Source organism: Aethalodelphis obliquidens, unplaced genomic scaffold, assembly GCF_003676395.1.
Source record: "Aethalodelphis obliquidens isolate GAN/ISIS:26980383/991018 unplaced genomic scaffold, ASM367639v1 scaffold18, whole genome shotgun sequence".
In the NCBI taxonomy this organism is placed as follows: domain Eukaryota; kingdom Metazoa; phylum Chordata; class Mammalia; order Artiodactyla; family Delphinidae; genus Aethalodelphis; species Aethalodelphis obliquidens.
In genome coordinates, this window is record NW_020837962.1 from 22,170,077 (window position 1) to 22,188,057 (window position 17,981).

A 17,981-nucleotide genomic window follows, 5' to 3' on the forward strand; every position below is an offset into this window, starting at 1 on the left:
TGCTGATGGGAATGTAAAATGGTATAGCTGCTGTGGAAAACAGTTTTGTGGTTCCTCAAAAAGTTAAACGTAAAATTACCAAATAATCTAGCAATTCCACTCCTAGTCATATACCCAAAAGAACTGAAAACAGAGACTCAAAACAGATACTGGTACACAAAGTTTACAGCAGCATTATTTGCAATAGCCAAAAGGTGGAAACCCCAATGTCTATTAACAGATGAATGAATAAACAAAATGTGGCATACATATATAGTGGAATACTACCCAACCTTAAAAAAGAATGAAATTGTAATACACACCACAATATGGATGAACCTAGAAAGCATTATACTAAGTGAAATAAGCCAGACATAAGAGACAAATATTGTATGATTGTACTTACAGGAAGTCTAGAACAGGCAAATTTATAGAGACAGAAAACAGAATAGAGATTACCAGAAGCTGGGTGAGAGAGGAAAATGGGTAGTTATTAGGTAATGGGTACAGAGTTTCTATTTGGGAAGGTGAAAATTTCTTGGAAGTGGGTACTGATGATGACTGTAAATGTACTTAAAACCACTGAACTGTTAAAATTAAAATGGTTAAACAGATTTTAAACATGCTTAAGAACCAAGTCAAGTTACCATAAATTTGAACAAGTTACTTAGCTAAGATAAGCATATGTCCAGTAAACTGCTAGGTAGGCATTGTTATCTCTGTCCTGCCTCTTACCACCTGCATAAGAGGAAGAATTTCAGAGACTACAGAGGATAGAATATTTTTTGTATTTGTCAAAGACACTCATAAGTATGGTTAAATTCGGTATTCTTATGAGTCATATAATTTCTACTATCATTAAAACAACCAAGATGTCAGGTACTGGTTATCTGCATCCAGGTACACCTGTTATTTTAATAATCAGGTAAGATAAATATCTCCAGCCCCCATCCTATTTATATTCTTTAAAGATGGATGGATTCTGTCCTTACATAGGGACTGACTTCCTGCCACATTGCTGGAGCTTCTTGCTCTCCACCATTTCTCCTCACATCTTCTTTTCCTTTTGTTCCTATATCCTTCACACTTCTCTCTCAGGCTGCCCAAGAAACTCAAAATTCCCCTCTGCTTTTGTCTTTTCTTTCCAGACTTCTCATATCCACAAAGGTTCAAGATATTTTCCTCAACTAAAAGTCATCTCTTCTGATGTATGAATTATGCTATTCCCTTAGTATGTGAAAGCTGTTCAGTCAAATCTGGTTTTAAACAAAAATTTTTTCCCTTTCAATGACATTAGAATTCACATACACCCAATGGCCAGAAATTTTATTAGCTTGTTATTTACTCTTACAAAGTGCTAAATAACAACAAAAAAATTTAGAAATTTTAAAATACTAGCCTTTAATTCAGAAAGTATCTTCAGTTTTACATGCCATCTTCTCTCAAATCTAACAGTACAAATTTCTAAATTCTTAAAAACAACGTACAAGCACTCACAGAGGAAACAAAAAAGTAGTGCCTGATGTTTCCAAATAACCAACTGTCTTAAAAATTTTTTTCCTTGACCAGTTGTAACTCTACTTAGCACACTTACCACAAACTACTAAGTGGATTTGTACACAAAGACCTCCACTAGACCCTATAAAATAAAATTCCAAAACAGTCACAGTTTCTACCTTCTAAAGCAGACAGTCCAAATTCAAACAAACTGTACATGTATTTACAGTTACAAGCATAGGAAAAAAGTCTACTTTCTATTATACACTGGCTATGAGCACAGACATGAGTAGGAGTCAGAAAAAGTTTCATGCAAGGGGAAGGTGCATTCTATAATAAGAGAAGGCTTTGGAGCTATGTAGACACACTGATGTCCTCTCTCAATTAGTTCTCCTCAAAACCTTAAGAAGGAAAAACAAACAGCCCCAATGGGGTAACTAACATATGAGGAGACAAGTTTAGGGAGGTCACAGGTTCTTTGACTAGGGTATATAACAGCAGAATTGGGATTTGATGACAGACACGTTTAATCCCAAAACCTGTGCATTCCCAGAGTTAACATAGAAGATACATATACTTATCAAAATAATAAAAATCACTCCCATTATTACACACCTGATGAGTATATAACAGTAAGCCTCAACTTATACAGAAATAAAGAAAACAAAACAAAACCCTGAAAGTTTTTACCCCAACAGAATCACTAATACAGGAGAAGTATAAAATTTGGAAAATCTCTGGCTCTGTTATTTTCATATGGCAGACACAATCTCAAATCTAAGTTTAATGGGAGAATCACCTCCATGTTGGGATAGTCTGGATTCTTAAAAAAACTGAATATATCCTAATCCAATCTCTAGAGAACAACTAGCAATCTGAAATCCATGGCTTGCCCTGGACCTAGACCAAACTAAACCGTAATATTTCCAAACCTCCAAAGGCTCATATATCTTCTGCCCTGGCATGCATATGGCCAGGCATATGGACTTTTACTGAACTTTATTACCTATATTTGTTACTTGTTTCATCAGTAATTCTCAACTTGGTTCTAAATCAAAGGCTTCAATAAAACCGTAAACTATATTCAAATCCTTGTTTTGAATACTTATATAAAAATGTAACAACTAAATATTTGAAAAAAGAAGACAGACTTTTATAAAGACTCTTTTATACAGAAAGACAATCAAGGTGGGGACAGGGGTGGGGAGAAAGGAAAAGGTTGGCTTTGGCTACCACCAGTCTATAACCTATCTCATTTTGGTCTGCACTAACCAAAATGTATTTAAGTAAAACCATATTTACTAGTATAATTCATTTAATGGGTTAAAAAGAAAACTAACACAATCTGTGGTGAAGTTACAGACTTACAAAATAACACAGAAAGAACTTCTCATCTTGTGTTTTCAACACTGGGTCATCTTGATATGTATCAAAAAAAAAAGGTGTTTGATTTTTGTTTCTACATTATTTTAAAAACAAGCTTAAATACAAGGACAATTTACATAGAACTTGGTACACGGTGCAATGTACGATAAAACTTATTTATGTGTTGTTAAAATAGTGTTGGAAAACAGTTTAAAAGACCAAGAGTGAGATAAAGGCAGAGGAAAAACAAAACCATGCAGTAAATTATGAATCACTATATGTTCTTTTCTTCGTATTCTTTTTTCTCTATTTTAGAAGTTAACCTTACTTCACAAATGTCTGACTAAACCAATGTTCACACCTTCACACAAAATATCATTACACAAAAATTTTTAATATTTTTATACATTAAAGTGAACGCTATTTATTCTCAAAATTCTCTTACTTAGCCTAATTCTTCCATGGGAAACCAAATTCTTTATCTGTAGCCAAGTTCTTTTTTGAAGCAAACCAACTAACTCAGTAAAGGGCTTAAGCAGGATATAATACTAATATAATTTCTTACAGTTGTTTTATGTGTCAAGAATCAATAATGCCAAAGTAAATGCATTTACAATGGTAATACCTTAAGATTTTTCTACACTTTAAAATCTTATTATATAATAGGCTTAAGTTTCTACATTTACACTCATTTAACTTAAGTTCTGTTGACATTTAAGTTCACAGAAATTGAAATAACGTTTAGTTACTAAGTACTATAAATAATAATACACAATGCTGATGAATACACATAACATAAATCCTCATCCTTGTGTCAACTAGTTAAATATCTATACAGTAGTTCTGTAAAACCTTAATTGTAGTTTATCATTAGGCTATCTAACTTTTAAAACAATAAAACCAACCTTATATTACAGAGATGCAAAGTATTTATTACCTACATTAAAAAGCAACTGGATTAATTTCTAAGCCCATTATTCCCACATGAATCTTTACAATACAGTGAAGAAAAGGTGGGAAGACAGAAAATAATGCATGAAAATACCATCAGGCAAATAGTTTATCATTTATTCAATTCACACAACAAATAATTACTGAATATCTACTGTGCAACAAGCATAATGCTAGATGCCACAGATATAAAGGAGAGTTAAGACAGACAACATGGTCCCTATGTTCACAGTAATTAACCTTACAAGGAGATAGATCTTGATCAGATAATCCTATGATTGAGTACATTAAAAACAAACTGATATTAATGCTGTATGAAAAGGATCATAGCTGTATGAAAGTATTTAATATAGGAAACTGTTCCAAATTAAGGTTTCAGCGAAGACTCCAGACAGAATAGAAGGGTTTCAAGCTGGGAACTGAAAGCTGAGAAAAATTAACAAGGACGTGGAGATAAAAACAACCAGATAAAGACCCAGTAGTGGGAAGGAGCACAATACATTCCAGAAAAAGAAAGGACAGTGTGGCTAAATGCAGAGACCAAGAAAGGGAGTGATATAATAAGAAGCCAAAAAGGAGAGGGGCAAGATCATAGAAGAATTCAGGTCATTTAGGATTTTAGTCTTTATCCTAGTCTACTTTTCACTTTTGGAGTGAAAAATGACTGTTTCTAATATAAGTTCTGCTTGTGCAACATCTTTACACGTAATGCAAACTTCACAAATAATTGTTTGAAGAATAAGCTAGAGTGGTCTTAGTTACTTGAGGCAAAAATAGCTTTCTGTTTTTTTAATTAAATTCATTTTAAGGTCATACAAGTGGGGAAAATAAATCACCACCCACTGAAAATAAATGACTTGTACCTAAAAAGTTGAGATGTTTTGCTCTGAGCTTTCTTCTGCTTCTACAGATTATTTTACTTTTAAATTATAGTGCTCAAACTGAAAATAATATAAAAAGGGATCAATATTAAAAGACTATAATAGGAAACATTCCTTTCCAATTTCTATAAGCCTACTGAATTCCATCCTGTTATAAATACCATTTTCCTAACTATTCAGTCATTTTAAATTGTGGCCTGTCTTCCAACCAACAACATCAAATATTTAATAAAATAATGCAGTTAATATAGTTTTAAAATCTGCGGCAAAGCCCACCTCATCATAGTTATTAAAATTTTTTAATTTGTTTTACCATATGGTCCCTTACCCCTCTCCATATAATATTCAGCAACATAATTATATTCTTATTTCCTCATTCCTGGTGATTAATAAACATACTGACATTAAAAAAATAGTTATTGCTAATTTACTAAGGATAAAAATACTGGACTATGCACTGGGATTGAAATATGATTAAGATACTCTTTCTTTGATGATTTCTGAATATCAATATTCAACCTAGGACATACGTAAAATATAACAAAATTCAAAACCTACATTGAAATAAGATCTCAGTGTGATGGAGAGACTCAGCAATTTGGACTTAACTTATTCTTTGGTCAGCCATCACCTCTTATGAAAATCATTTAAAAGTAGAAATTAGTTTAAGAGAGCGAACGAGGTTGAGCTTCTAAGTTAACCAAAAGAAAGATTACACACATGCCCCTAGTCAACCCAAATATCTCAAAATATTTCTATACACCTCAAAAAATGGAAATTCAGACTTACAAAGACTTCACAGTTCAGGTTTTTGTAGTTAAGTGTTTTCAAATGACCTATAAATCAGATTTGAATATTACATATAAGATATGAAATATGAAGTTTCTTTCTAAATGACCCTTTTAATATTTTGTCATACCTGAATAAAATAGCTTTATAGTTTCCACTTAACTCACCTTCATCATTTATTGTATTTTTCATCCCTTACTGTTCCATATAAACATTAAAAGTAAAGATTCACAGTCAATCTAAACTTACAGCTATAGCTATTTTCTCTGATACCAAACAGTAAGAGAAAATTAGCCTAAGCATGACAAAGTCATGCTTCTCTGAGTGGTATTCTAATAGAACCTCAGCATGGAAAGTAGCAAAAGAGAACAGAACACATAACAAGTAAACCTGAGAACTGAATTTCTGTCCCTACAAAGAAGCAATGTCATCCTTCTATCATATCCATCCATCCATTGATATATCTATATCTATCTTTGCCTTTCTACTATATCCTAGGACTACATTTTAGTAATTGTATGTATTTGTACAGGCACTATACTTTAAATGAGGCATTCCCATTTAACGCATGTGGGGGTAGGAAGAATGGGGAAAGAGGAAGAGAAAGATTCAAAATGCCAGTCAAAACTTAAAGAGAAAGAACTCTTTGGCTACTTTTGGAGCATTTCAGGAAACCAACTCAATCCAAAAGCTGGTAAATAAAAGGAAATCTAGCACTTATTCTGCCTTTTCTGTATAAACTGTACTGCATGAAAACAAAAAAAAGTTGATAAGGAAAAGTTTTTACAGAAGTCCAACTAATAAACGAAGGAGGAATGATAAAATTAGGATAACACTATTTTGCAACCCCTAATAAAATAATGGATCAATCATCAATGGCTGCTAAATTCATGAGGGAAAAAGTTGATAGGGAACTTTACAAAGAATGGATTAGACAGACAATAACTGAACCTAGCGATCAGTCTTATCACCACAGAGAGCGCTCACCAGACATCATGCAAAAAGAAGGTACAATAATCTATAAAGTATTCTTTCAAAAAGAATTAAACCCAACTCTGATCAGGCCTCTGAATTTAACTACCAGCTCATAAGAAACATAGAGGGACGGAGGGATACACTAAATGACAAAACAAAGATGCACTGAGCAAAATCCAAAATGTGAAAAATTCTGTAAGACAAATAACTTACTTCATTCAGCAGATAAATTACAACAGGGAAAAAGGACAGAAAGAGAAGAAACTATAGATTAAAAGAGACGTAAGAAATATATCAGTATGTGAACCTTGTTTACTAGATCTTGACTCAAGCAAACCAACTGTACAAAAAAGCAAAACTCTTGGGCTTCCCTGGTGGTGCAGTAGTTGAGAGTCCGCCTGCCGATGCTAGGGGACACGGGGTCGTGCCCCGGTCCGGGAAGATCCCACATGCCGCGGAGCGGCTGGGCCCGTGAACCATGGCCGCTGAACCTGCGCGTCCGGAGGCTGTGCTCCACAACGGGAGAGGCCACAACAGTGAGAGGCCCGCATACCGCAAAAAAAAAAAAAAAAAAAAAAGCAAAACTCTTTATTAGACAATGAGAAAAATGTGAATACTAACTGGACATTTAATTACATTAAAGAATTAATTTTCTGATGTGAGAGTGCTGTGGTTATATTAAAACAACAAAAAAGTGTCCCTACCTTTTTAGAGATGCATGCATAGGCACACATACATATATTTACAGATAAAGTTGATAAGATATACAGGAATTGCTTTGAAACGGTCTGGGAGAAAGGTGCAGGGAGCACTGATATACATGAAATAAAACTGACCATCATTAACTGTTGAAACTGGGTGGTGGGCACAGAAAGGTTCATTACAGTACTCTATTTTTATATATGTTTTTAAATGCTCATATTAAAGTTTGAAAAAAATAAAGAAAAAAGAATTGTCCATTGTAGACTGTTAACCTCTGAGGCATTCTTATGTAACATACTGACTGAGCACACCTACACATGAGGCACTATTCCAGTTGCTAGAGACACAGATATAATAGAGAGACAAGCATTTTAAAATTCCCTACAACACAGCAACTGACAAATGAAATAGAATTATTACAGAATTGCTAACACAGAGGAAGAAGTAATTAGAAGCATATAATTCCAGAGATTTACTAATAGTAGTTGAAAAATATAAACATGAACAATAAGCAAATGGGGTTTTTTTGGTAATCATCTCCCATTCTTTCCTCTGCTGATCCCTAGTTCTCCAATATTAAGAAAGTAGTAAATCAAGGGGCTTCCCTGGTGGCACAGTGGTTGAGAATCTGCCTGCTAATGCAGGGTACACGGGTTTGAGCCCTGGTCTGGGAGGATCCCACGTGCCGCGGAGCAACTAGGCCGGTGAGCCACAACTACTGAGCCTGCGCGTCTGGAGCCTGTGCTCCGCAACAAGAGAGGCTGCGATAGTGAGAGGCCCACGCACCGCAATGAAGAGTGGCCCCCGCTTGCCACAACTAGAGAAAGCCCTCGCACAGAAACGAAGACCCAACACAGCAAAAATAAATAAATTAATAAACTCCTACCCCCAACATCTTCTTTAAAAAAAAAAAAAAGTAGTAAATCAAAATAAAAATATTATCTACTTGCTTCCTCTTTTCTGCACATTGATTTTTATATTATTTGGCAATTTTTGGTTTCCTTTTGTTAAGAAAAATTAAAATTATGACAAATACATCTGGCTACTACTCCTCTCATTATTATTTAACTTTGTTACAATAAAATAACAAGAAGCATTTAATTAAAGTAAAAGAAAACTGAGCAAAGTTAAGAAAAAAACTTATTAAACAATAGCTTGAGAACGTTCCATGTAATCATGAATATCAAGGCCATGACACATGGCCTTCTATAAAAACATAGGTAATAATGATAAACTACTAAATTTAAAATAGGCATGTTGTGCTAGCCCAATAAATAGTATTCCTTTCCTACAAATCAGAAACTATATGACACAATTATAAACAGACTTCTTTTAAAACTTAGTTTGAAATCTCATACTTAAAAGATTAAACTATTATAAATATCAATACCTATATATATATATACATTTATAAGCAGTGGCTTAAACACTTAGAAATAAAATATAAAAATGTAACTTTACAATTGTCCTTTATCATTTTTTAAAGATTTATATTTTTAAAGGATCTTTCAAACTAATAAAATACTAAAACTCTCTTGACTAATATTTTAGTGTAACTGAGCACTGGGTAGGTAATGCTGCAACAAAGCACTATGAAAGATACATATAACGCAAAGAAATTAACAGTTATTACTTATAAAATGAGTCATTCCATTTCATGAAAAAAAGAAGAGACCAGTCACCAATTTCCAGGTCACAACAGAGAGAAGCAAGTAACATTAGATGGAAATAAGACATTGTTTAATAGAAACACAATTTTGAGTACACCACCTAGTTCCTCATGAAGAACTTTCAAGTTCAAAAAAATATGAAGGAAAGAAACGAAATATAGAGAGCAGTTGTAAACCACTGTAAAGCTCATATTGGGAGAAAGGATTAAATATACAGACTCTTGTTAGGGAATAACAATGTGAGGTGTTACTCGATGTATCGTCTCTGATTAGGCAGAAATATTTTGGGCTGTGGCTATCTCTGAAAATATCCAACTCCGAATTCTCTAACCACCCAGTTCAACCCTACACTCCCACGTGCTGAATATTCAAATAGAAGCAACCAACATAAAAAGGCCAAGCCTCTACACAGAGGTGAGCAGACCCAACACTGGGCAATGCAGCCTGGGTATCACTATTGCTTTTTCAATTATTCTGGCAACAACAGAAATCTACCTCTATTTCAGGAGGCAAAATCTGTTAAAGAAGATCATCAGGTATTGCATCCTTAGAAAACTGACCACCTACAATAGCAATGAAGAAAGAAAATCAGATGAATGAAGCACAAGTGAAAGAGAGATTCACTTGCCACAAAAAGTGGAGCTGAAGTATTCAATATCAGCTTCTCATAAACAAAAGAATAAATAACAGACCCAACCATGAAGAGGCATATGGCCCTAGTTCAGTCAAGGCCCAGAGATCTGTCCTTTTGATTTATATTCTTTTCATTACACAGCACTACCTTTTTTCAATGATGTCTTAATTAGCCCATTATTAAAACAACTGCATTTACTGAAGACACTGGGCAAGCAGGTCAGACGTGTACATCCCAATCAGCTTGTTCAGTGACCCCAACAGAACCTGGGATACAGCCACTACCCCATTTGCCCAAGGTCACACATTTTTCCAGGCAGAGTTAGCTCTAAAAGAACTCAAAGGCTTTGCTTTCCCAGAAAAACAAAATTCCCTCTAAAGCCCAAACACTCAGATAAGCATGTTCTCTTCACAGACACCAAAGGCTAATTTGGCTGCTGTTTCCCACAGATTTTGTCCACAGGAATTCCACGCTAGTCTTCTTGTTCCGGGTCCATAGTATACTCTACAGTTCCACCAATCTAAGACCACAACCTGTGAAATTAGAATGTCCTCAGTCCCTTTCATAAAATTATCTTTCTTTTGAAACATTTATGTATTCTAAAAAGCACCCTGTTTCTTCTTAAATTTCACATTCAGACTATTAACACCAATGAGTGTTCATTCAAAGATAACATATTAAACTTCTATTAAATCTATTATGTTGTTTTTATAACTGTTTCCATATACCTTTTCAATACTTAACAGTTCATTTATATGCTAACACATATATTTTCCGTCAAACTATCTAGAGTCTCATCAAACCATAAAAACTTTGAGAGTGAGTAAATTTTACCATACAAATACTTTACCAATAGCACATCATACAAAATATATACTCTTCTTTAAATTATGTGAAATGTTATTTGTTTTTTCTCTATCCTTCCTAATATACTATCTTTCAACTGTATCCAATCCTGAAAATAACTTGAAGAAATGCGATATATATGAACCAAATCAAAACAAACTCAAAAGGCCATCTCACTAAAGCAACATATCCCTAATATCATTTGCTCCAACAACTACTACAGAATAGTTTTTTTAAAGTATCTATAAAAAAGTACATAATATAAATGTGGTATATCTCCAAACATGAATTATGTTAAAATAATTTCTTAAGTTTAAATAACACAGAGTAGATTGCTAAAAGCAATTAAATGACAGCCAATTATTTCATATAGCAAAAATGACATCTCTTTATTAAATGCCAGGTATTCAATTCTATCAATAATTGTCCTGCAGAAGTCATAAATCAATGAGAACAGTATCTACTTGAAAAATGTTCTGAGAAACTTACCATCATTTTGACTCTTGCCCTTCATCTCCTCTTTCCATGATGGGATGGTGTTCAAGGGAACATAGTCCCTTAGGTATTCTTTGCGTCTCTCCTCTACGGTCATCTTCAGCAAACGTTCTTGCAAAATAAAAGCAGAATCTCCATTTGTATTTAACTTTTAAGTTCAGGAATTATTTTACAATTTAAATATTAACCACATTAAACTAACCAAAGAATTGGTGTGGCCTTGAAGAATACCAAAATCAAATCTAATGACTCCATATTTGAGTGTTAAAAGGTTTCAAATTAATACTACATTAGTAGGGGGAAAAATAAGATCTAAGCCTGATGAGGAAGACGTTCTTGCGATAGTCCAAGAAAGAAGTAAACTCTTTTAAACATCTACTGACAGTCTACTATGTGCCAGGTGATATGTTTATACACTGCAGGTACAAAGGTGACCTTTAACTTTGAGGAGTTCACAAGACATAAGAGGATACGGATAAGATAAAAAATAATAGCTACATAAATACAAAATCCTAAGACAAATAAGTACAAATGCTAACAGCACAAGAAAAGCAGCCACCAAGATATTTACTTAATTCTACAATGCCATCAAAAATAAAAGTGCCCTTTCAATTAATAATACCATTATGGAGGTGATATAAACAATACTTTAAGTATAAATCTTGATTATAAGATTAAAACATTTTAAACACTTTGAAGTAACAATAGTTGATGTTATTTATAAAGAACACACTGTGTGCCAGGTACTTCACATGTATAATTTTATTAAAATAATCTTCCCAACACTCAGCAAAACTGATAGTATTATTATCCTGATTTTGCAGATAGGGAAATGAAGCACATCAAAGTTCAGCAGTTTGTCCAAAGCAAGAGAGCTTTCCATTAAAATTCACTCAGATATCTCCATTAGTAAAAAACTATAGCCTATACCGTTAGACACCATACTGTACTACCTTCTCAAGAAAAGCTTCCCAAAGGAGGTGACATGTATGCTCGTTCCTGAAGGACAGGTAGAATTCTGCCATGAAGAGGTAAGAAATAAGGATATTTCAGACTAGTAGAGCAATGTAAACAAAGATAAGGAGATACGAATAGTTTAATGAAGCTGCAAGATATGTTACGAGGAGGGAAAGTGGCCACAGAATTGAAAAGTAACTAGAAACATGAATTAAAACGAAAATGTACAGGAATCTGTATACTATGCCGAGCCATTTAATCTTATTCTATAAAGTACACCACTAATAGTCAAAGTTGACTATTCATATCCTAGAAGGTACATAAAATGACCCACTAGGATACTGGGGGAACAAACTAAAAAATTCTATTTATTTCGAACTTAAGGAAATAAATTAGATTTATTTACAAATAAATTAAGATTTTCTAATATTCAATATATAAACTGACACTGGCAACCTCACTCATTCTGTATGTCAGCTGTCATGTATCATATATTTACTTTACCAAAGATCGCCACAATGTAGAGCAATTGACAGTCATACTCTCACTCTCCAATTCTCTTTCAGCATATTACAAAGTATTGTAGTTTAGATGAATGGATTTAAGGACAGCATCTAGTTTTAGGTAATCTAACCCTCATAAAATAATCACTTTAAAAGATTCTTTCACAGAAATAAACTGCAGAAAGTATTAAGGTAAGCACAAGTGAAAAAATGTTGGGCAACCAACATTTCTCCCTGCTGCTAGAACTGGCTTTTCTTCAGCCACAATAGGAGACCAAAAAACAAGATTTTCATCAGATGTGATATATTCAAATCACAATACTACAATACTCAACACTATATTGAATTTAAGATGCCTAGACCATTCAAGTTGAAAACAGGAACTCAGGAAACATCTAGCCTAGAGATTTGGAAATTATAACCTAAAATTCTAGGCCTACAGGAAATTCATTGGGGAGGGTAAGACAGGGGACCAAACCTCAAACAAACAACATTTAGGGAGTGAACACAAAGAGGAAAAAAAATGAAATAAAACTTAGATGTCACTGAAGGTACAAGGTGAATCAGGGTCCCACTGAAGTGGAAACCAGCAGAGAAAAGAGTTTTAATGAGGAGAAAAGGGGAAATCTTGTCAATTGCTACAGAAAGATCAAAAAGAATGAAAATTAATAAGCCATGGGTTTTTATCAACTGGGTCAAGAACAACACTGAAAAGAGAACAAAATGGTTAACAGCTCTGTCTGGATTCTAACACCAAATCATGTAAATCTATGTGATCTTGTATTACTTAATCTCTCTATGGCTCAGTTTCTTTTTCAGGTAGTTGGTAGGTATTATTCCCAACTTACAGATAAGGCAACTAAGACAGAGAGGTTGAATAACTTACCTAAGGTTCCGCAGCTAGTAAGCAGTACAACTAGGATTCAAACCCAGGCAAAAGGTGTTATAAGTTCTTGACCTTAAAATACACTACCTCACAGGGTTGTTGTGAGAATTAAATGAGATAATCCAAGTAAGTTACTTAAAATAGTGCTGGGCACACAAACAGGACTCAAATAGTAACTATTTTTATATGAGTACCATCATCATTGTTATCACTGAATGATTTTAGGAACATTAGTTTCCTTGGAACATAACTTGAGATCCAGGAGATTTTGAGGGACTGAGGAAAAGAAGGAAAGTGAGAACAGCAACTCCAAGGTGAAGCCCTGTGGAAGGAAGGCTACCTTCCTTGATCGTTGTTATAGGATGAGGAGAGGAACCCAAAGACACTGAGAAACTAAACATACCCAAAAGAGAATAAATGATAGTACAAGATCTCAAATAATACAGATGAGATAAAGGGCACACACAGAGGGGTTAATCCTTAGAAACAAAGATGAAAAGTGCTTCCTCTAAAAGAGGAAGAAAGCTGAAAGAACAACAGACATGTAAAGAAACAAAAGAGACTATGGAAAATGTTAGGGCTGTTCATGTTATATGACATGTATTTTCTCCGTGAATTAAAAGGCAATGTCATCTGTTTAGCATACGAACTTAAGGTCTTGATGGAATAGGAAACTTGAAGGGAATGGTAAATTTGAAATAATCACACAGAGGAGGAAAAGTGACGACTAGTGTTTACCAAAGCACTACTAAAAAAGTTCAGATCACTAATATGGAAATACAGCAATATCAACGATCAGGATGAAATATATTACGGAGCAACTTGTATTTTCAGTGAGTCTCAGAAGTACATATGGGAATGCAACCTGGCCTCTGTCATTCCATTTACTTAAAAGTTTAAGTGTGGACACTTAGGAAAAAAAGAAGATGAATAATAAGACAATAAGATAAAACACTGAGAATTGAACTTTCAGTACTTGAAATGATAATACACATTGAGTGGTTCTGAACTAGGGCACAAAATATTAAATCAACACTGTTTATTTAACCTATGTGGACTTGAGAATTCCTTAGTTATTTATTTAAACGATGAAACATACTGGGGGACACAGTCATATACACAGTTTCTTCAGCTTTACACAAAACTTTTCCTTAAAGAATGTTTCACCTTTGCAGATGTGCTTAGTAGATGGTATACTGAGTTAAAATATATTTAAAGAATGCCTTGACATTTCAATGAGGTGGGTAAGCCTTCCTTTAGATTTAAATAACAGGTACAAAAATACGATACCACCCTCTCCAGTACAATTCAGAAAAAGGTCACGCTTTCCATCAGCTTCTTAATACTAACTACTGTCCTGGAAATCCTCACCTCCTTCTTGATGGTATAACATATGGGTTTATATATATATATATATGTATATGCATATATATATATGTTTATTGAAGTATAGTTGATTTACAATATTATACGTTACTAAATATTCCAAAAATAGATATCCTGATAAGACGCTGACACTAAAAAGTCTTCAAGTCACAATAACTTTCTCTTTTAATGCAAAAATATGTCAGTTTTGGACAAGAGAAAATTTTACTTTGTTAACTGCCTTCTTTAATTGTGCATTTGCTTCTCTGTTTAGATAATATTAATTTGGTAATATTTTCCCCTATTATTAGAAGTAAAAGAAGAAAAAAAAATCAAGACATTAAAGTTTTAAAAATGCTTGCTTATGAAAGTCCAACAGTGTAGATGTTAAATGAAGGAATCATTGTAACATTGTTACTTTAGGAACATTATTATGACAGAAAAATATAATAGTTCTTAAGTAATCGCTATAATTTCATCAATTATTCATATATTGAAAACAATCTCCATGTTTTCCACTATTTTGCCTTCATTGTTATCAATAATACAAACCTAACATTTCAAGACCATCAATAAAAATGGGCATAAAAGATTTTTCAGTGTTTACAAGGTAAATCCTTGTTGAAACTCAAATAACTTCTATTGCGAAAACAAAGCAAAACTATTTTACGCTACTTTATATATCAGCCTATTATTCTCAACAGCATTTGATTTGCGACACCAAAATTTAGTTCTATATATGTCCATAATCATTAAAACATAATTAAATGGCATAGTCTGTCAATATTTAAAGACCATTTTAATTGGGTCGTTCAGTTATGCTATGTTAAATCTTCCCAGTAGTTAATGTGAAAAAAAGTCCCCTCCTCATCCCCTTCCTCATGCATTGTTTTAAGTAGGCCCCTACATAAAGGATTTTTTTCCCCATATTCATTCCCTTTCTTTCATCCACTGTTTGGTCTTATTTATAAAGACCAGCAGTTGCAATAAGAATCCACAGATTTTAAAGAACTATTATCAAGGAAATTAACTTTCACTCTAGTCACCCCTTTATCCTTGTTCTATAAAAAAGATGAGATACTTAGGAGAGATTTGCACTTCCCTCACTCGACCTCACTCCTGATACAGAGCAGTAGCAGTGCGAATACTTTTTACTACATTTCTGTACAATCAGCTGCTAAAGAATTTTTTTAAAAAAAGGAAAGAGAAAAGGAAGGAAGGAAGGAGAAAGAAGAAAGAAAGAAAGAAAAGAAAAGAAAAACTACAGAGACTCAAGTTTTACCTTGGAATATTCCCTAACTATGATGCCAGAGAAAAACAGGGAGGGAGATGGATAAAAGAGGGTTGGGTCGCACACCTCTGCGTCTCATCGACATCAGCGTCACCGTCAACCTGGCTGATCTGGATAAACTTTGATCTGCACGAAACTCAGGGATGGGCTCATTCACAGAGAGCGACATCAGTCTCATACTCTTACTCGGAGCAACTTCAGACTATGAATGGGGATGGAATCTAGAGGAAGTCACTGCAGAGAAAAGCCCATTCAGACTTCTCTGACTGCACTTAGCCTCGCGGACAAGACCCACTCGTTTTAGGTTCCCCCAGAGATCCAGGTTTCAAAGTCACACTGCGGCGCAGAAACAGGGGCCCTGGCTTAACACCCGAAGGTGGGGACGCCCAGCCAGCGGATGGGCAGGAGACAGGGGACAGAGGCGAGGAGTGAACGTCTGAGGCTCGGCGGGCGCGGAGCAGCAGCAGCAGCTGCAGCCGCGGTGCCAGCTGGTGGGCACGTATTCGCGGGACACCCGGGCCGGGAGTCCGAAAGTCCCAGCTGGGGTCCGGGAACAGGGTGCGGGGGCCTGAACAAGTTGTACGGAGCCCGCGGGCCGCCGCGCGGCGGTCCGCGCCGCTAGCGGGGCGAAGGTGACCGGGCGCGGCGGGCGGCAGAGAGGGGCGTGCGCCCACACGTGTGCTAGCGGCAGGTACCCGGGGGCGGCGCGTGCACGCCGGCGTGCGCGCGCGTACGCGCGTGTGTACACACGGACCCGCCAGGGAGGCGGCACCGGCCAGCCGGGCGCGAGGCGGGAGTGGGGCGGAGGGCGCCGCTGCACATACAGCCCTGACTCCCGCCCCCACCCCACCCCACCCCCGTCCCCCGGGACTCGACGGGCCGGTTACCTTTCTCCTCTCTCCACACCTTTTTCTTCTTGTTGCTGGGGTACATGTTGCTGTGGGGGTGGCTGGCTTTAAGCTGCAAGTTCCCCAGGCTCACGGGCAAACAGGGTGTATGCGGAGTGGGAGGGGTGGGAGGGGGCGCTCGGGAGGGAAAAAGTGGAAGAGGCTCCGGGTCCCGCGCCGCTCGCCGCTCTCCAGTCGCCGCCCTCCTCCCTCTGTACGCACTCGGTTCCGGCTCCCACCTGCCTCAGCCCCGCGGCAGCCACCACAGCAGCACCTCAGAGCCTGTCAACTAGGTCACGCCTCGCGCTAACCTAACACCCGCGCAGGCCCCGCCTCCCAGCCTCTAGCCAGCGCCGTCTCCCATTGGCTGCACCGCCCGCCGCTCTCCGCGTTCCAGCTGCCGCGCGCCCCGACTTCGGCCCCAAGGCGCACGCGCAGGCGCAGGCTCGGGCCCGACGCCGAGGACGTTGGGGAGCTGAAGGGGGCGGAGCCAAGGCTCGAGGGGGCTGGAGGTGGCTCACGACTGGGGCGGTGCGTGGGGCGGCCCCGCGGGAGCACCGTGAGGCGCTGGGCGCTTCCTTGCGGCTTCGCGGCGCTGGGAAAACCCGAGGGCGTGGCCTACTGGAAGGGCCAGGTGCGCCAGGTGATTGCGCGCTGACAGGGAAAAGCTGCCTCAGGGCCTGGAAGAAGTGGAAGTGGGAGGAGATGTAAGTCAACAAGAATTGTATACTTTCACTGTCACCGCCCCGTCTGGACGGATTTTACCGGATAATCTGAAGCTTTCCTCTTGGTGGGCAAATATAACCGAAAGAAGTGAAAGGATTAGGAAATGGTTCCAGACCATATACAATCAGCTCCTTGACCTTGTAGTAAAAATTATGTATTTCACTCGACTCCGGTGAAGTCTGGAAAGAACAAAAGTAAACTGAACTACTCAAGGGTTTAAGAACCGGGGAGTAGTGGGCAACCAGAACCTTATACTGGAAACGGAAAGAAGTCACATCAAAGCAAGTTCAAGTGGGTGTTAACCAGAGCCCGTCATCTTATCGGTTTTATTCCCCCACCAATTGCTTCAGTTAAGGCGCTAGTCTAAAGGGCTCGCTTGAATCTGGGCAATGCTAGTCTGCAGGTGATCTGAAAACCCGGCTCCGTTCGAGTCCACCATAGGAGTAGGGTGACCTAGAATTTAGAGGAAGTTTGGTAACCCCATCCCCAAATTTATGGTGTTTCTAAATATCACACAAGGCTGATTTGGTGGATGTGGTGAATCCACATTTATTTGGCAATTGGGGTGCTGTGTTATCTGTG

General features: G+C 37.0%; 1 protein-coding gene across 1 annotated transcript in view; it reads right to left on the reverse strand.

Moving 5' to 3' along the window:
• The window catches only part of MACROD2 (mono-ADP ribosylhydrolase 2), a 1,989,594-nt gene extending 1,972,646 nt beyond the window's left edge, over positions 1-16,948 (reverse strand). Inside the window, exons 1-2 of the mRNA XM_027118154.1 lie at positions 16,674-16,948; positions 10,779-10,895 (exon numbers count right to left, since the gene is read on the reverse strand). Coding sequence (XP_026973955.1) covers positions 10,779-10,895; positions 16,674-16,719 — 163 coding nt within the window. The 5' untranslated portion in view covers positions 16,720-16,948. The remainder of the gene's footprint in view (positions 1-10,778; positions 10,896-16,673) is intronic.
• Between the last annotated feature and the right edge of the window lie 1,033 nt (positions 16,949-17,981).